General features: G+C 41.6%; 1 protein-coding gene across 11 annotated transcripts in view; it reads right to left on the reverse strand.

Annotated features, from left to right (window-relative positions):
- TNRC6C (trinucleotide repeat containing adaptor 6C) overlaps nucleotides 1-22,140 on the reverse strand; it is a 100,006-nt gene that overhangs the window by 72,257 nt on the left and 5,609 nt on the right. For all 11 annotated transcript variants that reach the window (XM_083874408.1, XM_083874415.1, XM_083874413.1 and 8 more), the window contains exons 2-3: nucleotides 7,548-7,647; nucleotides 6,750-6,771 (exon numbers count right to left, since the gene is read on the reverse strand). In XM_083874408.1, coding sequence (XP_083730534.1) covers nucleotides 6,750-6,771; nucleotides 7,548-7,610 — 85 coding nt within the window. In that variant the 5' untranslated portion in view covers nucleotides 7,611-7,647. The remainder of the gene's footprint in view (nucleotides 1-6,749; nucleotides 6,772-7,547; nucleotides 7,648-22,140) is intronic.

Below are 22,140 nucleotides of genomic sequence, written 5' to 3' on the forward strand. Positions count from 1 at the left end.
CAGTCTTGCTGCTGAGAAAGCAAACTGGGATTTATCAGAGAGCACTTCCCACCAAGGGGCACCCTGACAATTAGTCTGGAGTAGAAAAGCCTCACGGGTGTTACCCAGTCTGTGCTCACTCCCCCTTCAAAGGGTGTTCTTGGAGAGATAATGTCCTAGGCTAGAAATGCATTTGACAATGGCCAATGTAAAGAGAAATCTGATGAGGCACATGTTGTCCTGCTGCCTTCAGGCAGGGCATCAACCCTCACAACCTGGAGCATTTGGAAACTGCTTTTAACCAACTGTGTCTTGTGTTGGAAAGCTCCTATTTTTAACTAACTCTAGAACTAAATATCTACAAATCAGGCTTTTGCCATTCTCAACTAAACCCATATCATTCCTAACTGAGGAAACAGAAGAAGCAATATTCTGCCTATATTTATATTATGAGCACATAAAATTTGCCTATATTTGCAAAACAGCAAACTATATCAGACCTTCTCTAAGGAGAATAAAAACTACCTGAGGAGCACTAGGAGTATCTACTTGAACCCTTACCTACTTTTCCATTCACCGGTGAGGAATCTGCAAAGCTGACAATGTTTGGAGCACATTAGGAAGAATATATTTCATCGTTACTTCTTATTTTTTTAAAATAACCCCAGAGTTATATGTTTGTTTGTTTTTCTTTAAGAGATAAGTGTTTCTCCCAAAAACCTGTACTAATTGCTTTGGTGTGTTGTTGTCTGAAAAGAAGATTTTTTTGAAAGCTGGGGAATCTCCAGCTTCCCAGGAGCTACAGAAGATTTAAACCTTCAGAACTGTCAGTGCTTGATTGCAGGGCCCAGGGTGTCCAGCCCTGACAAAGCCTCTCTCCTGCAAAAAGACACCAATTCTCAATGCAAATCTCTCCTTGGGCACCTTTGACTTGCAAACCAGCAAGACACACACAAAAAGAGCTACAAACCCAAATAAAGTCTACCAAAGATTATTCATGCATTTACTATTTATCTTTTCTCCTTCACTTCACAATGGTAATGTTGAAGATACTCATAATATTTCTTGCACTTGTGAGAGCAAAAGGCCTATTAAATACCAATGAACTACTGCCTGTCACAGTCACTCCACTTGAAAGAAAAGCAGGTAAGAAATCAAAGTTTTTTTTCTCTAGTATTTAACTCCAGCTCTCCCAGCTCATCCTTCTTGCTTTGTCTCCTTGACTGTGCAAATTGCTCCTCCTGTCTGCTCCAATCTTTTTGCATTTTCTACTCCTCTTCACCCAGTACTGGACTCACAAATTACCTCCACCCTCTATTCTGTGCAGGCTGTAAAATGGTAATTACTCCTCTACCAGAGAAGAGATATCTCAGTGGGTTTTATGAACAAATTCATGTTTGTTTAAAGATACTTATAATAGCAAAACACCCCCATGATAACGTTTATCAAAAAGAAAACATTTTTGTGTTACAAAGCCTTAATGTATGGCCACAGGTTATCATTAAGTTATCAAGTGACTGCATATTAAGATCTAATTGAAGAACTTATTGCAGTGCTCCCCCTCCTTCTGCAATGATGATTTATGGCACATTTTGTCACTACAATGTGCAGCAGTTCAGTACAAACACAGCACTTAACTAACAAGATGACAGAGGCAGATATTCAAGCACAAGCTATAAATACTCAAATGAGTCAGAGGTTGTAAATCTGTTGTAAATCATACCTGATTTGTAGGCTGGAACACATTTTCTAATCTTATAGAAAAAGCCTCTGCTGGTTCCTACAATAATATGACAGGAACCAGAAAAACTCAAGACTTTCCTTTTTTAAAAAGACTGATTGTGTTACACACTGTCATAATTCTACTTAAAATCCTGATGAGATTCTCTAAAAAGTTTCATTTTCCCTTCTTTCCTATGGAACTACCACTAAACATCAGTAACATCTACCACAGCCAGAATGAGCAAATTACCAATATACACAAACTTCATTTCTGTATGAGCAGAATGGAGGTTACAGGAAGGTGATTCACACACACACAAGCACAGGCAGAGAACATTCTAATGGCCCATTTGGGCAGGGCAAGTAAAGAATCAATTTAAAAATATGCAATAATCTACACGGCTGATATGGAAATGAAAATAACCCAGAGCTTTGGAAACAGGTATGCTGCTGTTATCCCAACAGAAATGCCAGAGCAGGGGATGGGATCTCAGATATTTTCATTCTTTTTTTTTCCTTTTAACTCCCCTTTCTAATAAAACTGGACCATGTTCCTGCAGGTAAAATATACACATACTACATCTGTGGGATAACAGATGACCTGAAGGAAGTGTGCCAACATTTGTGACACCACAGTGGTTTACCCAGCAACCACACACTGTTCAATGTTTTCTGTTCAGTCCCCCAAAATAAAACCTTGGCAGAATCCTCTCCCAGTCTGCAGACATCCTCCCTGACTCTGCGAGCTGCATATTAAAATCATCACACTCTGAGGAGTCCCAGGGCACACAGCCCAGACAGCCTGGGGGAGGGGACAGCTCCACACAGACCACAGATGGAAGGGAATGATGCTCAGCTCAGGAGCCACTGCACCACTGGAACAGAGGAAGGGCAGGGCTGGACAGGCTGCTGAATCCAGGATCACTGCAGCCACTCCAGCTTCTGCAACCCTGCTTCATCACCCCCCAGCAGGGAGCTGAAATTCCCCTTTTCCCCTTGGAAAGCCCACCTCTGTTCCTGGTCCCAGACCATGAAAATGCCAGACAGACCTACCAGAGGCACAGAACGACCAGCTCTGCTTTACAGTAAAGGGATAAAAATATTTTCCAGCTAATATTTCTAATCAAAATATTTACCAAAATACTTTCTATAATACACTAACTGTGGGATGTAGACTTAACTGTTTTTACTTCTCTGTTTGCAGGTTTAGCACTTACCTTTACTGCAGATAATGCTGGAGGGTTGGATGGGTACTTTGCCTTTCAATTACCAGGGTGGATGTTTGAGTAACAAACCACTTAAACTATTTCGTATCAGCTTTAGACAAATGCATTCAGTGAGGTGGGAGTGAAGCAGGCAGGGAACTGATCACCTGTGCTGATCACAACTGATCATAAACCTGCAGGAGGCTGGCTAGAAGAGAAGCAGGCAGCAAACACACCCTGATAGTATTTATGACAAGCAGAGCTCCCTTAAAGCCCCTGTAGTTATTAAATAATAGCCCTTCCCATACTAGTGACCCTTTACCATACAGAACAGAACTCGCAATTGCAGCTGAATGTTTTCATTAGAAAAGCCTTTATACACAAAGTTTCCTGATCAAGTGCACATAAACTAGCAAGAGTTTACAAATGTAAAATAAACACTAATAGCCTGTGCTCAATAGTTCTGCTCTCAAAAAATTACCATAAAAGAACAACAACTTCAATGTGCAATAAAAACCTGCTCATTTCCCACCTCATCTAATTCTGCAGTGCTTCTCTCCAGCTGAACAGGAAGACTACTTTCATTTGTTTTCAAGTAATTGAGAAACATTTCAGGTCTTTATCAGCTCTCCAATCTTTCTTCCTTTCACACATTCCCTAGAATTGTTGCCAACAGGGTATTTATAAAAGATCCAGCCTCACAAAAATACTCAGGCAAACAATGTTGCAGGGGAAAAAATATAGAAACTGAAGGAGCTGTTATGTAGAGAAGACTTAAAGGGTTGGATCATTGTTTAAACAGAAAAAAAAAAATTTGTTTCAGTGGATGCAGGAGCTGTATGAGGGAGCCCTGGACTCCCGCAGCCGCCACATACCTTTCCCCTAAGGGTGGAAATGTGTGTTTGTTTTGGAAGGGGTTTGTGCTCCACATCACAAATGGAAACATTCAGCTGGGGCTGAGGCCTCAGAGCAAGACTGAACTGACAACACGCCACAAACACACCCCCACAGGAAACCTCCTTCCTCTTGCTTCCTTTTCTCTTTCCTGAGGCCTCACCAGTGACTGAAGCTGCAGCAGCCCAGAGCCGCTCAGAGCTACATGTACAAAACACACAAGTTTATTACCGGTCAGGACAGCAACTCCACACCTCTGTGACAGACAAATCCATGAAAAACTTACTATTAATTAAAAAGAGTTAGACCTTGATCACAGATTTCTAGCACAGAAGAAGCCAACCCAAAGCAAAAACCCTCCCTCCCTCAAGCCCCAGCACCTGGCCCTTCCTCCCCACTTCAGCAAAGTGCCTTCTCCTCCACAAACACTGCTGAGAGCAAACAAGGGACTGTACAAACACCCTGCCCCAGCCAGCTGAAAAACAAACTGAAAAACCCTTCCAGATCCCACCTGCACTTGTCTGATTTCTTTTTCTCCACTAGGACCTGACTGGTGCAAGCACCTCTCACTGCCATGGCAACCCAGTTGCAGAACTCTGTGACACACACATAAAATGAAGCAATTTTTTCAAGTTACCACAAACAGCCCCGTTAAGTCACATTTATAAAGATCTCACCTACCAAAATCTACATTTTGCAAAATGTCCAGTTCCAGCCCAGTTTTAATCTCTGATTTAATACATCCTGCCCACAGTCCATTCACTCAGTTTTGCCATGCCATCCTGTCATCACAACTAATTTAATTGCTGTGTCCTAGATAGGAAATAAATTAACTAAATTCAATGATAATCCCTGTGTTGCCTTTTAGTTCTAGTAGCATGTGTCACTCAACCTTGAAAATGTATCAAAATAAAGCACTTGGTGCAGCACTGCAATAAAGTTTACAGTCAACTCTTAATATTGTAGGAAAAAAGTTCAGATTTTTCCTCCCATTAATTTTGTATATATTTTCTGTATTTTAAGAAATTCCTGCTATCTCTCATAAGCTCATGCACATCCCTCCTAAATATAAATGTAAGGAACTGCACTAGAAAGTGGAAATAAATCATTTCCACAGAGCAAACTGAAAAGCAAGGAGTAGTTGCCAGACAAAGGAAATTCAAAGAAGGGTCACTCACAGGACTGTAAATAACCCCTGGCCCTTGCCCTGAGCAGGAACAGGAGGTTTGGGTTCTCTGTAAGAACATGTCCCCCTTTCCAATGATGCTGAACCACAAAAAGTTGCATCACTGCTTCTGACAGATGAAACAATAAATGCCAAAGCTGCTGAAATCTCTAACATAACTATCCTTATTCACTGCTGTCTTCTTCCTGATTCATATTTTATAGCAATAAAAGGTGCTTAAATACACAGATAGCAAACCAAAAAATATCCAACAGATGGAGAAATGCAATTCCTAAATTTGAAAGAAACAAACTCACAAGCATACCTGAAAAACTGAAGTTGTTAACTAGAAACTTAAATGTGGCACTTTGAAGCAATTAAAAGCAAAGCTGTCACAACAGAGACAGAAATAGTAACATCCCACAGAGGGAAAGCAGAAGGCTCTGTGTTTCACTAGTAACAGAAATGAAGAGCCACTGCATTAACACGTGAAAATGAATTTAGTTACCCTGACAGCAAAAACATCTGCCGCTGAATTGTGATATTAAAAAGTCATTATAATCCATTATAGAACAGTGAAACCTTTTCACACAGAAATGAGCTGATACAGAGAACAAAGCAAGCAATACTGTGAAAACAGAAATATTCCATTTAGATAGAAATTGCTCTCATGTATCTTAATTCCAAAGTTTTTTATGTACCTAAGTTTTGGTGGGACTCACATACCCCTGCTCTCTATTCTTGAAAGTAAAATCCAGTGTTATAAACTACATGAGATCTCACAGTGCAGATGCTACAGAATTCAAACTAAAACCTTCTGACCTCTTTCTACATAGGAAAAATTTATAAAGAAAAAGACGGTTTCAAGAAATTACTGTTACAGTATCTTCATCATGCAGTTACTACTTTCTTTTTCGGAATTCATATCCCTGAAGTAATATTTAATTTCTGCTGTATAAATCATAAGAAGTGTTTGAACAATAAGTTGTTTAGTCCACTCCTTATGTTAAGCTTGGCTCTTCTCTAATTCTCAGTCTTTGGGACTCTGGGAAGCTCCTCCTGCCTGCCTGTCACCCAATTACCCACCAATAAATGACAATGGATTTGAGCTGCTTCAGAACTGTTCAAATCAAAGGACACATGACACAAAAAGATCTGTAAGCCATCAGTCGCAGAAAAAAGCCATTACCTTGCCCCTCTCTTCCTCACCTTTCTGAGAGCCACAGCTTCATTAAATTCTCTCCCAGGGAACCTGGCAGCCCGCTGGCCCCAAAGGAGAAGGCATCCCTTACCTCTACTGCTTCCTGACTCTGCTGCAACCCAGCTCCACTCACCTCCCAGGCAGAAAACCCACACAGAAAGAAAAACAGGCAGTGGTGGCAGCGGGGGAAGTAGTTTCTCCTCAGCTCCATGAATTGAGTTTACACATTAAATTGAGTTGAATTGTGCAAGGGGAAAGGGGCAATTACTTGTCTTTGAAACAGATAAATAACTACTAACAACTAAATGGAAAACTGCATCTGTCTTGACAAAGGAGATGACACATGCTGTGTTATGGTTCACAGAAAATTAATCCATATATTCTTGTCAAAAGGCTGCTGTAGAATACCCAGCAAGATAAGCCAAAGCTTATGCTGAGAATCCCAATAAATATCCCAATAACAATCCTAGTAAGATATACTCCCCTCATTAAACAGACACAATGAATAAAAAGTAAAAGCGCATTTTTTAAACAAGCTAATAAAAAATATCAAGCATTTCACAAAGAATAAACATGAACTTACCTTTGGTTTTTTGTTCAGCAGCCTGAAAGAAGAGAAGAATAAAACAAATCAACAACTTGTCAATACTGCAAGTTATACCTAATAATTACAGGGCTGCAGGCCTAACTTTTTGCAGAAACTGCTTACATAAATCAGGCATTCATTTCACTTTAGGACTAGAGAATGTTAGTTTAACTCCATGTGACAGGAATGTGGGAATGGGAACCTCTGACTGAAGCCAGAAGCAGATGCCAAAGGGGCAGTGTAAGGAATGACAAGAGAGAGCAGCAGCCCCATCCAGGCACCCAGCCTGCCCTCTCCTGAGGCTCAGAGGCTTTCTGCACCCTCACTGTGTCTGTGAACTCTCGAGCACACAGCACAATTCATTTCTGTGACTTTGTCCACAGAATCCCTTTGAATCCACCCACACTATCAGCTCTCACAGAAGACCTGGTTATTTTTTAATCTGTTCAGAATCTATCCATTTATTTTTTTTTTTTTAATGATGCCTGATTTTTATACCAGAAAAGGAAGGAGGAGAATGCAGAGCAGTGAAAATGAGCCTCCAGCACCTGCTGGGACTGCTGCAGGTCCCTGTGGCTGAGGAATGGCCACGGGAGGCAGGTGTGGGGCACGGTGAGCATGGGCAGTGCAGAGCCCTGGCACAGCACTTGGGCAGGGATTCTGTGGGCACAGCCTCTCCCAGGCCAGGGACAATCATCACTTGTGCCAGGCTCACTCTGCCACAAGTGAAGCTGCAGCATCAGTACCCACACTCACATTTAAAAGGGGTCAATTACAACAGGAATATGAGCAAACCTTTTTCTGAGCACCTTCCTTCTTTTTCTTTTCTTCCTGCTTTTTCTTTTTCTTTTCTTCCATCAAATGTTCCTCTTCTTGTGTTTCTTGTTCTTTCTCCCTGATAAAAACAAAGGTGAGGAAGAGCTTTTCAGTAAGATGAAGTTTCTCTCGGAAGGTGAATAATCCGTATTTGCATTGCTAACTTTCTACATCTCCTGTCTAAAAAAGGCTGCTTCTAATGCTGCAATAAAAGCATGAAAAAAGAGTTGAACTCAGAAAAAATAAAATAGCACGCAGTAAGAATTCAGAAAGGATAGATTTTATTTGGAACCTCTTTCCACAATCACTCAGAAGTACTGTCTAACATTAGCATATTCTAGGAAAAGAAAGTTTGAAACTGGAAAAAAAGGGAACAAACCCAAGTAATTAATGCAAGTTCTGCTGGCTTCAGCAGCTGTGATTCACAATACACCTTGAAGATCATGAGCAAGTACATTACTTTGCAACTATTTTTCTCTTTTTGATCAAACACATGCTGCATTAATTTTCCATACGCATCAGTTTTGTTCTCAAGAGTTGTAAACTAAGGCCCAGATGAATTCCAATAATCACATTTTTTGTTCATCCTATAAATTCTAGCTGAAGAATTTGCATTAATGCAAAACAAGATTGTTCCAGTATCATCTTGATTAAAAATTAACCTGAATCATTTCAAACCAAGAAGAAAAGCTATTTGAAACCTTCTTCTCTCTGCTTCCTATGTCCATCACTGAAATAAATGGTTATAGCAATGACCCTCCCCAACATCCTTTTCAATAAATACCAATGCAAATAATTCATTTACTTCTCTATCACTACTTTATCTTCCTTGACAGCTCTTCAGGTCCTGATCATTTATCAGCCCTACAGATCTGAGAAGGCTGCTTCTGATGGGCTGAAGCCATTACTATCACTATTATTAGATTCAATGTCTTCCAATTACTCCTCAAGACCACTTTTAGCCTAATTTACTATTGCTTTACATTTAACTTGCCAAAGCCTGCAGCCCCCCCCTCCCTTTTCTTTGTTTGGATCTTTTTTTTTTTTTGCTTGTTATTAAAAAAGAGGTTTTTTAGTTACAAAACTCTTTTCTTTTTTCCTTTTGGTCACAATGTTTTAGACTGTTCTTTACCTAAAGAAGAGAACAACCACTCTTCAGATTTTGCACATTGTGTCTTCAAATATTCCCCATGAAACATTTTGCCTCTTAACAAGTTTGCATTTTCCTACATAGTTTCCCTTTGTTATAAAAAAGGAACACTGTAGCCTTTTGATATTTTAGTGCTGAAGGGCATTCTGGGATTTGGCTTTTTTACTTGCCTGAAAATACTGATCCTGGCCACTGCAGATGCTTTAATGCTTACACAGATCCTGTGTGCAGCTCCAGACTAAATTAAAAGCAGATTCCCTTTCCTTGTCTCACCCCAAACTATAAACACTACAGCAAGCAATTCACAGCTCTAAACTTAGGTGTTAGTGCCTTTTTAAGACACTTTACAGCCCTCAGATTATTTACAGAAGTGAGAGATATGGCAAGACCCAGAGGTTGGGCACATCTGGGAGCTCTTGGTGCATCACTGGAGGTCCGGACAGCTGAAATGCCATTGGGTATCTGTTTTTTAAATACTGATCCATCTTCTGTCATGACCAATAACTCACCACCTGCTCAGCTTATGTCAGTTCCAAAGGGCCACCTTCTAAAGCCTGTACCGTAAACTGATATTTGGGAAACATCTGCCCTTAGGAACTGCAGCTGGCGATTTGCATTTCCTGTTAAACTGCACTTAAGACAAAGGTGCTTGAAACTGCACTTTTAAACGGCTTCTTCTAGGACTTTGCAAAAAGTGATGACTTGGGTTGCCTAAAGAAACGGAGTTGAAACTGTAATAGATTTGCCTTTATTCCTGTGAGCTCTGAGGAGAACAGAAGTCCCCAGGATCTCAGTGACTACAAAGAAACAACATCCAGTCCCTTCATTTGCAGCGCTCCCTACCCAAGTCACAGCAGACTCTACAAAGGCCCTGTTCCAGTGAACTCCCCCAAGCTCTCCGACTATTGCCAGACGAAGTTCAGCCTTTTTTAGTTTTTGAAAGCAGGTGAATGAAACAAGTCCATGTAAAATGAGAAACTTTTTGGTTTCCTCCTGCTAGTACTTAAGAAACCCCACACCATTACAGCAATTCCACAACACCACAGTTATATTTAAATCCCCCTCGATAATCAGGGCAGTACTTAAAAACAAAACCAAAAAACCACACACAAAAACAAACCACCACCACCACCACTTTGCTTAACATGCAGAGTTTTCTTTCAGCTATAAAAGTACATATTACCCAACTTCCTTGTTAGGCCTCTTTTTTAATATCAAGTTCTTTTCCTAAAATCCCAGGTTGAAAGAGATTTTAAGGATCATCTGGTCCAACATTTCTTGGTCCAGCCAAGCCTTTTAAGTGTCCAACCCTGGGGACAAAATCATTCCTTACACTGGACTCCACTACTAATTTTTGTTTTCAGGCAATGCGTCATGTCAGTGGATTTTCCAAATCCAAGAAGAACAAACGTATTGCTCTACTAAGAATACAACGTATTTTATTACCACATTAGCACAGCAATTCCAACATCAGAAGTAGAAGTGCCACTCCTCACAAAAACCTGAGGTTTGGTTGTAGGGTTATTTTTTCATTTCTGAGATTAAAATAGCCTCAGATTAGCTCAGAAAATGATACTGCAATTTTTAATTGAGCTTAATTTTCAAAACTGATTTACATAATGACACTTCTGAATACATGTGCTTTAAATATGCTTAAAATAGAAATAAAGCTCCAAGCGGCCTCTCAGATAGCAACTCTTGCTGTCACTTTTAGGCAGAAATTAGTCATCTAAGAGCAAAACAAAAGGAAAACAATAAAAAAACATGGCTATATAAAGTTTGATTACGTTGTCAAAGGCACATGTTGCAGCCTTTTACTTCCTGAGCGACAATTTAATCTTTATTGCAGGAAACACACTAAAACATTTATGAATACAAAGCTCATGTTCTAAAGCAGGAGTGGCTCAGAATATCCCTGTAGGAGTTTGCCTTGTTCTTACACACGGATCTGAGTCGGGAGGGATTTTTATGAGCAAGGAGTTTTACTACAGAATGAAGTGGTGTTTTCACAGATTGCAAATCGTTTATGAAATCCAAGCCTAACCCAAGGTTATCTTTAAAGTGCTTGAGAGCTCTCTGTGAACAGGAAAGCAACAGGAGCTGCAGGTCGCGGCCACAACAACTCCAGCACTGTGGCTCCAGGCTGTCACTGCTGCTGCTGAAAGGTTGATTAATTCCTTTAAAAAATTAACAATTCTAGGCTGATTTGTTTTTTAAGCCAAGTAAGAACTTGAGTTTTCTAGCTGAACTGCTCCCACAGCTTAAGGCACAGCCAGCACTGAGGGGACATTCTGAGAGCATTCTGCAATATTCCTTTTGGGAACAGTGTTCTTCAACCTCCAGGTAGAGTCTATTTGTATTATTCCCCACACAGTGTTTCAGAGTTCAGAAGTTCCTGCAGTAATTGAAGGCTACACAGAGACTTGTCTCTCTCATCACTGCTCCAAACCTCAACAACCTCATTAATTTTGTTGTATAAGCAATATACTGAAGGTTTATTTAATAACATAGGAAAATTGCCTCTTCAGCACAGCATTCCTAATCTTTGACCACAGATGCCTTTGTCTGGTTTAACCACCATACTTCAATTCCAAGATACCTCTTGTACCTTAAATCCTACTTTATGCTGGAATAAACTCCCTTGACACTTGTGGAAGTTGCTCTTACTGACAGAAATCCTACAACTTGCACACACCTGATCAAGCACTGCTCTGGTTTTGACTTCCCTCACCATACAAGAGGCCATTGTGCATTCCTGCACAGGCATTTTTCCTAACAGTGATGATGGGAGAGAAAAAAAAAAAAAAGGAGAAGAAGAAAACTTTTAAATTAAAATTGGGACTGGCAAATAATCATCCAAATGCAGGTTGTGGAGGCTTTATGGAAGGAATTAATAGGTCCATGCATTGTTACAGGTGATAACAGGTAACAGAGGGTTTGGACAGCACAGACAGGAGCTCTCAAAGACAAGTTCTCCAAATCTGGTATCACAGAGTTTCAAACAGAAAGGAAGAAAATTACTACTTAGGACATTCTTCCAGATCTGATTGTAAGAAAGAAGTGTCTGAAATCTTGAAGGCAGAAAACAGTTTGGAGGGTGGTGATGAAACAGAATCAAAAATTAACATAAAAAAAAAAGCAACAGACTCTGGGAAGGCTTTGATTCCTTCAGGACACCTGCAACACTGTCCCATGTGAAGAGGCAGCTGCTGTTCCCTGGAAATCACCAGGAGTCTAAACAACAATGCAGATACCCACACGTATGGCAGAAATCCTACACAAAGCAAGAGGTCACAGAGCATCAGCAAGCCTTGTTTTCACAAGTGCTGGAACAGATAAACTAAAATTCTGTATTTGCCTATCGCTAATTTTGTTTCCTGCTTCATCTTTACACGGCCCAGCTCTGTGACCTTTCCAGAGTAAATATGGGTGAAGGGAAGGAGCTGGTGTGACTGTTAAAGTGCCAGCTTTGTTCCCTTGATATCCAGGCTCAGTCATTAATCAAGAAGAGTCAAGCTGGTCCCTAATTACAAGCTCTCCAATCACCTCAAAAAAGAAAGCAGCATGCAAAACTAGGTCAAATAAATAAGAAGGAAATATGAAAAAAAAAAACCAGCACAAACACACGGGGACAAATTGAGAAAGGCCAGAAAAATATGAGCACTGTGCGTGTAAAAAAGCAACAACAAATCAACCTTTAAGTGCCTCATTAATATGCAAGAGGAAATATTAGTTTTGATTCTGGGTGGGAAAGGGGGAGCAGTGACAGATGACCCTCTGAGGGCTGAAGTGACAGGACTTTTCTTTCTGCCCCAGCCCTCCCTAAAGAGGTCAGCAGGGAACAGATGGCCAACAACCGCCGGCACTGGTGCGGAGCCTGCCGTGACAACCCTTCTCCCAGGGATTTCTCCCAGGGATTTCAGGGCCAGCAAAGCACCCACAGCCAGGCTGCTCCTGCCCCAGGATCTCCACCACTGCAGTGGTCCACTTGGGCTTCCTTCCCAAATGAATATAGGTCCAGGCAAGACATTCAAGATGTGTTTAGAAGTCCTTTTTTCCCCAAATTTGAGATGATCTGGCTTCTCAGGAAATCTCACATGAAATGGCAGGGAAGGAAACAAGATGGGGCTAAACATTTTGCTACCACTCCAAGGAAGAAATCAGGCCAGCAAAGCAAGAAGAGCTTAAAAAGAGAGAAATGGGATGTTTCCCCACTGGCAGGGCCTGCTGTCCATTTACCACAGGAACAATCATGTCTAAGTCACTGCAGGTACCTTAAAGCACGAGCAGGGGGATGGAGGGATGGAGGGATGGATGGATGGACGGATGGATGGATGGATGGATGGATGGATGGATGGCACTCTGGAAGAGCAGCAGATGGCAAAGACTGGGCATATAACTTAAAAGGGAAGAGAGAAAAACATCAGCAACAGCTAACAAGGATTTGTGGAGGAGAAAAAAAAGCCTGATTTTTTTCCCTACAGCATAGTCTCAGGTATTTTTGAAAAATATGAAACAGATTTAACCAAACTACTTAACTGACTTTTCAATCCATATGGAGATTTTTGTTAATAAGAATATGATTGCTTTATTATTTAACAGTTTTAAGAACTATTATTTGATAATTTTAAGGTACAAAACAAAATTACAATAAAAGCCCACAAAACCCCTCCCACAAGGCAGGGACCTGACCAGGAATTTTCAATGCACTGTGCCACATGTCCAGCAGCAAAATTTTTATTAACCACTTTGCTGCTTGAAAAATTTGCCCATTTACTTAGTTTCCAGAATATATCAAGTCATAGGGCTGCAAAACAATTAAGGAGGGACAATATTCAGGACACCCTGATGAACTCAAAACGCAGAAAAAAAGCAGAGAATCAGTGAGAAAAAGTGCAGGGTACCATGTTTGGCAGGGAAAATCCTGTGTATATACAGCATAGAGAACAAGTGGCAGAACACCAGTTTTGGGGAGGGAAAAAAGCAGATTTCACTCCAAAGGCAAAGCAACAATGTCACAGATGGTCAGAAATCCATCAGCTGCTGCGCTGTGTCCAGTTCGGGACTATCAACAGCAAGAGAGACACAGGTTAGCTGGAGAGAGCCCAGAAAACAGCACCAAGGAAATAAAAAAACACAGGCCCTTGGAAAAAACCTCAGCCTTGGATTCACTTAATCCAAAGAGATGGCAACCCTGTTATTCAAAAAGGTGTTAAAGACAGAGGTAGAGAAGCATGCAGTAAAATCTTTCTCCTTTAGCTGTGGAAAGTAGCACTGAATTTAAATTGCAACAAAGAAGATTTGGATTAGGCGTGAAGAAAAATCCTCCACACTGAAGCATTTAAAAAAACCCAACATTAAAATGTATACCAAGTCTTTATAAATATACATTTGAAGAAGAAAAGGGGAAAAAACACAAAAAGAAAAGAAGATTTCTTTTTTATCAAGCAACACTGATACAAGGCCACATCGACTCCGAGACACAAAAACAATTAGACAGGGAACTGGATGCCTCTACCAAGTGAAATCCTACAATCTCCTTTGCAGGGAATTAGTGGGGGAAAAGCCCCCAGCCACACCACTGTGGACAAGATAAGTCTATGGAACAGTTACATGCACAGCTGTGAGCACACAGCTTGAAACTACACCCTGTAATTTTAAAGTCTGGGTGCAAAATTTGTTCCTGTTGGGAGTCATAAATGAAGTTCAATGCAAGTTTTTGTTTGACCTCAAATTATGATTTCTTGATTCCATGTTTTGGGGTTTCTCACTGTCCAATTATGTCCCTGTGCTGCAATTAACCCTCTTTAATAGATTATTTGCCCTGAGAGGGGATTCCTTCCTCTGAAACATCAAGGTATCATTCACTGCTAACAGATGTGGGCTGGGACTTTGATACCCCCAGTTTCTGGTGAACTTATCTTGAAGTGTGTAACAGAAAACTGATCTCCTGAACAGGAGCAGCAGCCAGATTCCTGCAGCCACTTAGAAATTCCACCAAATTTGGAGTTTCTACAGGAGCAGAGTGTAGCTGCCATTCAAAACCAACCAAGAACATTACAGCATTAGCTGAGAACATGGTGTGAAAAGCAACGCATTCAATTAAAACTGGTGAAACTAGAGGCAGATTTAAGTTGTCCAAGAGATTAAATTAATAATTCTGCTCCAACAACCTGTAAAATAGAAAGTCCGTGAAAGAATTTCATGGAAAGTTTCTGTGTTCCATGCTCTGTCTCAAGGCTGCGTTTCCAGCAGTAGCACACGGTGTTTCTAAGATGCCACTTTGGAATACTGGTTGAAGAGCAATAAAATCATGGCAGGACCCCAAGGAGGGAAAAGGAGAATTCCAGCTGGTGTGAGCTGCAGGACCTGGGCTCCCACTGGAAGTTTCCAGTTCCCCCAGTGTTAACTTACTGTGACCCTCCTTTATGTACACGTAAGGTAAATAACCACTCAAGCAGATTAGATTAGAACAAAAATAAAGCAGAACAGGCAGTTACTATCATTCAATTCAAGATATTTTTCAAAAGCACACCGACGTGGCCTTGTTTTAGCTTCTACTGGTTATTACCAATGACTAGAAGAGGGGGGGAAATTCCAGAGAAGAAAAAGTTTTATAAACTAAGGATACAGATGAATTATGACTAGTAAGCCAGAAGTTTGAAGAGCCCTTATTTGAGCACTGCCAAGTCCTAATAAATGTTTGCATGGCTTGGAGTTTTTCATCTAGAGACTTCCTTTAGGTTTTGTTTAACACTTCAGTTTCTCCTGGTGTGGTGGCTGAGGGATGTGCACTGTTGAGAGCACTGTCAGGTGTGTCACCCCTTCATTACCAAGTAGTGCACACCAGAGTGGATCTGCAGAGCAGAACTGTCACTGCAGAGGATTTCCTATTCACACCATCCCTGTTTCAGGTGGAGCCTGGCTCCAGTCTGCTCCCATGCAGCAGGAAAGCATTAACTGCACCCTTGGAACTCATCATCCAGCGACATTTTATTTAAAGGGAATCTGATAACTGCACTCCAAGACACATGACGCCAATCAAAGCACAGCAAGGGAGGACAATCACTTGATCAATCATGGAAGTTCCAATCCAGATGAAAAGATTCATGCAGATAATCCCACAGGGATGCCACCACACAGCTACATCCCCTCTCCTGTGAAGGTGCTGCTCTCCACAGTGCAGGCCTATTAGTGTACATGCAATTCCAACATAGGGCAGCTTACAGAGTTAGGTAAATCTGGGCATGGGCTAAAACACTGTACACCAAACCTCACTCATTTACGCATTTCAGGCATGAACCATACCAGAATTTGCTCCCTCAATCTGCTGACAACACCCCAACAGACCTTAAGTACCCCACCATGGGCACCACTCAGGCTATGCAAGGATCAAAGGCAAAAAAACCCCACAACCCCCCCCCCCCCAAAAAAAAAAAAAAAAAAAAAAAAAAAAAAAAAAAAAAAAAAAGCATGCATTAAATTCATCACTCAAAGCAGGCTACAAACAGCAAGAAACATACTATGAAAAACAACTCTCCTCCCCCAGCAAACACAGACTGATGGAAAAATTAAGCTACACACTGTGAGGAGTGCAGATAACCAGATTTACTTTCCCAGCACTGCCTCCCTCCCAGGCCTGATGATAGTTACCAGCAGTTGATCTGGCATCTGCTCCACAGCTCGTCCCCAATCTTCCTGGGACATAATGCACAAAGGAAAACAGCTTTGGAATCCAGCAGCTCAGCAAGAGCACAGCATGTCTGTCTCTCCAGATACTGTTGGCTATTTTGGTTTCTGTAAGTACTTCAGAAGATGAGAGCCCCGTGCCAGTCCCCCTCACTGACCAAGTGTCACCCTTTAGCTGACCCAGGAGCAGAAGCAGCCCACAGACAAGCTGCTGGCTTCATTTAGCTGAACTCCAAGAACACTTCGGAGGAGCACTGCTTCCTGGAGCAGCTGCACAGGGATACTGCAATGTAGGAGGCCAGGAAACTGGAACAGGAGCAGCAGCTCCACAGGATGTTTTGCCACGCAGGCTCAGAGCTGACCACTCCCAGGGATGGAGGCTGGTGGAGCCAGTCAGGCACCTGTCATCCTGGAGGGACAGTGGGGTCAGGAGGGACAGGCCACAGCTGGGAACTCTGGGCAGTAAACCCTCAGAGCCCTCCAGCAAGCACAGCTAAACCTCTATGCTCTGCTTTTGAAAAAAACTGAAAAGCAAGTTTGTGTGACTACAACAATGCCCGTTTTGCCTGTAGGGATTTTCAACACACCTAATCTTCCTTTCTCCCTTTCATCAGTTTGGTGTCAGTGTTCCATTATTTCTGAGCCCATCACTTTGTCAGCAGCAGGTGAAAGCACAGTGAACTTATTGCCAGAGCTGAAGATCAGGTTGGTGCTCTCACACAGGTGGGGCTGGACGACACAACCTACAGCATCAAAAGGCAGCAACCAGAAATTACCCTGAACACAGGCACACTTATGGTGCTACTCTTGTGCTTATTCTGGGAATAAGGTGGTGCTGAAAGACACCCCCAGCCTACAGCAGCCACAGGCACACGGGTCCATTGGGTGTCCATGCTCATGAGTGGTTCCAGAGTGATTAAACAGGCCCAGGAAGGTGAGCAACACCTCTCCTTAGGCACACTTCCTGCCACAGGCACGGTGGAAAAATGCACACACACTGCTCTCATTCCTGCCCACAGGCAGGGAAACTGTACCAGGCATGTCCAAGAACAACACCAACACACACCAGCAGGACAGTGAGGAGCAGCAGTGACCAGACACACACGTGTCACTCGACCTGAACACTCATCTGCCTTCTGAGATAACTTAAGGTCCACTCCAGCCCAGGCTTTCCTGTGATATTAAAATCATTTCCCAGATGTGTGGCAGAAGCTGTAGAAGCCAATCTCTAGGAAGACAGAGGGTGGGCTCTGCTAGCACAGCACAGAGATCTCTGGATGTCACCTCAGGAGACACCAGTGGTGGGACACTGCTGCAGCCCTGACTCCAGAAGCTCATGCAGATACCTGGATGGGGAATCCAAGGAGAGCAGCCTCACACGGAAGGGGTGCCTTAAGATCTACACTCAGAAAAATATAAGGACACTGTTCCTCATGCTGTAGAGCCCAGGGTGGGAAGGATGAGGGGTTCTCTCTCCACACCACAACACACCCCCTGCCTTGGGAAGCTGAAGTCCCTCTGTGCTGTGTCACCTCATTACATCTCTTCCCACATGGACAGGTAAAGTGAATGCACAGCTCCTGACACAACAAGGCAAGACAAGATGAAAAAGGGAAAAGAGATGTCAAAAGAATTCCTTGTCTTAGAAACCAAAAGGGGAAATACACTTAAAGCAAGTATGATGATGGAGATCTAAGTCTTTGTAAGATGTTTATTCTTTTAGAAGATTTAAGAATACACAAACCCATAATTTCCTTCTTCTGCATTTTTAAATTTGCTGAGTGAGCTCATTCAACATTCAAGCTGTTGTCTTCAAGTTTTCCAAATACCATTCTATTTAAAGGCACTGTGAATAGGGAATTCAATTTATCAAATGAATGAAAGAAGAATTCTTAGCAGGAACCCTGGTGAGCTAATCAAGAGTCACAATAAAATGTCAGGGGTCCTGGAATTCTCGGCAGGAGGTTAACACCAAATTTGATCCCAGTCAAGGAAGACAAAACACGCTATAGACTAATAAACTGTACTAAAAGTTGTGCACTGCAAATTCGTGAAAGTTTAAACACAAATGAAGAAAATCTCCTTGGTTTGTTGCACTTTATACACTCCTAGTATTTCACTACAAAAATCAAAACATGTTGTGCACCATAATTGTGTAATTTAACCTACAGAAAATACATTTTGAAGCTTTTAAGTTTTTGTTCCACTGCATCTTCAGCTAAAAGGCTGCTTTGAAAATTAAGCCGGCAACATAATTTGAGTAAGATAAGAAACAACTACTCTGTACCTATCTTTAGGCTGGAAACTGGATTCAGTTAAAGATTTATCCTATCATCCAAAATTAAGGAAACAGCATAATCCATGCTAGCACCTTTCCTTCCACAAACCTACCAGAGTTTAAAAGATTAGCGCTGCAGTGCTGAAAGGGTAATCCTTAAAACTTGATGAACTTAATGGAAATAAACTTCTCCCTCCTCTTCTTCACTTTGCATAGTAAAAGCATAAATTAGAATATCAGCTCTAGCATCAGAATGGGCCATCACCCATTTTTCAACTTAGCAAATGAATAGCAGCTCCATGGGGGAGGAGAGACAGGGTGGGGGAGAAATGGGGAAAGGAAATAGCCATAAATGATCTTCCAGGACAGGAAAACTAGTTGCAGTAAATACCACTTTGGAAATCAATTTATGGTCAATTATGATCTTTGTAATAACTATTTTATGCCTTCATTTAGTGCACGAAATGCCCAGGGGAGCAAATATTCTCAGAAATATATCCAATATGTCTCCATGTATGTTATCTGATCAGTAGATGCAGACAGAATTCCAGAAAGAGCAGCTCTTGCTTGTCTGGATGCTGAACTGAAGGACTGGGGGATGATGGAAGCACAATTTCAGTGCTGTTGGACTATCAGTGTTGCAATATCACCCAGATAAAATAGATTTTATCTATCAGTCTGGGCTGTTGGCTTCAAAAGCAATGAGTTTTGTCATCACTGCCATATTTCACCTAGAAATTTGTGAAGCACACTTCATTCTCACAAACGTAAGAAAAAATTTAAGTTGAGCATTTTTTTAAGCAAATCATTATGTAAACATCCATCCACTAAGCCAACCATTGCTTTATTCGATTATTATGTGTAAATGTGGTAGAGTATAGAGACTGAAATCTCTAATGCACTGTTGGTGTAATGAGACTTACTCGGACCATTCCTTTCTCAAGTGAAGGAGCTGAGTTCTGTGAGATTGATCAGAAGAACAGAAATAGTAAAAATTACACACTCACCAAGCTCCACTAATTCCCAGATAATAAATCTTTCATCTGAAACAGTGCTATTTATACACAGACTCTGCTCCTTAGCAGCAGCAGTTTATTACTGTGAGAGACCAAATTTAGCTCCACACCTGGATCAGACACATATTTTATTATGATCATACTAGAAAACATTAAATACATTACTTTGCTACCACTAGGCTCTCCTCCTTCCTCATCAGATGCTGCATCTTTCATATTCATTTATTTTTGAAAGATTCAGGATAAACACATACCTCATTATAGTTCACATCAGCAAAGAGAAACCAAATAATTCAATAGGCAGGAAGATGTGAACAGCACACATATGCCAACAGGTTATTTTTAACTAAGGGCAATTTTTTTCTGCATCACAAAACAGGAATGAGGCACAGTACTGGGCACTTACAGCATTCCAGCCATGACAGCATAAGGAGATAAGGATGATTAGATTTGCAGAGATGGAGCATCTTTTGTAAGAGAAAGAACTTCAATCCCCCATTTCAAAGCTGATGATGTGATGATGTGGTAAAAATTCAGACAACACAAACAATGGAAGCAATTCTCCCCTGTTAAGTAAGTTTGTGCACTTGGTAAGTGCAATTAAAAACACTGAGGGAAGAGGAAAGTTGAGACCTGCAGATCAACAGAACGACCTTAGCAGAGGGATAATGAGGAATTCTGCTCCTGCCTTTGGTAATACACTTGTGTAAAGAGACTGACTTGATTTACACACACACCCCATTAGGTTATGCCTGCAGTGCCACTGAAGTTTTCAGCTTCGTATTTCATGTGCAAGATCATCCTCAAGGCTACTGTGAACATTCACTGAGTTCAAGAAAAACCATCACAAACACCACCAAGACAAGACCACCTTTCTACGGTCTCTTAATGACCTTGTAGGAGCACAGGAAAATGGCAGTCGGCACATTATGCATCTCTATAGCTGATTTTTTTTTTCCTTGGCATTCTCCCTGAACTGCTCCTTTTTTCTAGAATGGTTTGTGTTAAAGCACTGGGCTGATGCTCTTTTGTTTACCAGTAACCAGCTACTGTTTAAAAACAAGGATGTCCATTGTCAGCACCAATGAATGACGTGAGCATCAGCCATGAAAACACTCTGGAATTCTGAAGAACTAAAAGACCTGAGAGGCTTGAGCCTCGGAGGCAGGAGTGAAATCAGACTGACACAACACAGATATCTGGCTGAGCTTAAAATAGACTTGGCAGAAGTCAGCCTGGACTAACAATCGATCCGTGGAGGTACTGACCACCCAGAACGTATCCAAGCCACGGCAAGGGCTATCCCTCCAGCAAAACAAAAAGCTCTCCCACTCCCCATCAGGAAGCCCTGGAAATGCAGGATGAGAGAGAAAACTGTAGACTTTGTGCACACAGAACACAGGAAGGGAAGAAAGGAACAGGAAGGAAAACAGCACAACTAAGAAAAACCAGGTAATGCCATTCTAAGAGACTCCTCTTGGGCAAGACTTTAACAAAGGCAGCACCACCATCCCTTCAGAAAATCAGCACGGGAAAACATGCACAGACCCCATGAACAAGAAGCTGGGGGGAGAGAAGTGGAGGGAAGAATGGATCTCCCTCTGAAAACAGCCAGGGGCAGCCACTAAACATAGCCCAGGGTGGCTGTTTTCCTTGCAGTGGAAGGGGGGTGGCTGTTATCTTTTCCTAAATGAGTCTATAGCTGGTAGCTGCATGATAACTATTTTGAGATATATAAACATTTTTTTCTCTGGGGCTTAATTACCACAAAGGATGCCAACCGATTTGACAAGTCAATTTCTCTCTCTCTCTCAAAAAGGCCACCTGAAAAACCTCATTGTCCAGCAATGTAGAGCTTAAAAACCAACCCAAACATCTGAGGGATAAATATTAGGCATTTTCAATACAAAGTATTAAGCAATTGTTACCATTTCTCATAACCGAGCTCCTAAAACATAGAAGTTCCAGACTGAGATCTAAGTAAATGTACATCTAGCTTGCAATTTTTTAAATGGCTGTACATTTCAAACCCCAGAAAAAGCAGGCTGCAGATAGCTGTTTATTACAAATGACTTCCACCTCCTCCACAGCCCTCAAAGGCAAACTATAAAGCTGTGTGCAAAGCCAGACAATCCGGGCACCCAGCCATAAACCATCACTGCTGCAGCACAGATAACTGTTCTCGCTCTCAGCCATCCTTGGCTGCAAACCCACGGGGAAGAGCTCCAGAAACCAGACCTCAGGACCGTCAGGGCTGCTAATATTTTATGAACTTGAATTACAACTACGTTCAAGACCTCGGTGGTGAAAAATTACAGCGCTGATTCACACCCAGGGTTGTTGAGACCAAAACTCACTCAGATTTGCCTGGTACTCTGAATCTTGAGATGCAACAACAGCCAGTTATTTACAGCTGCCTTCAGTGACAGAAGCCTATCT

This window comes from Zosterops lateralis, assembly GCF_965231275.1.
Source record: "Zosterops lateralis genome assembly, chromosome: 18".
In the NCBI taxonomy this organism is placed as follows: Eukaryota; Metazoa; Chordata; class Aves; order Passeriformes; family Zosteropidae; genus Zosterops; species Zosterops lateralis.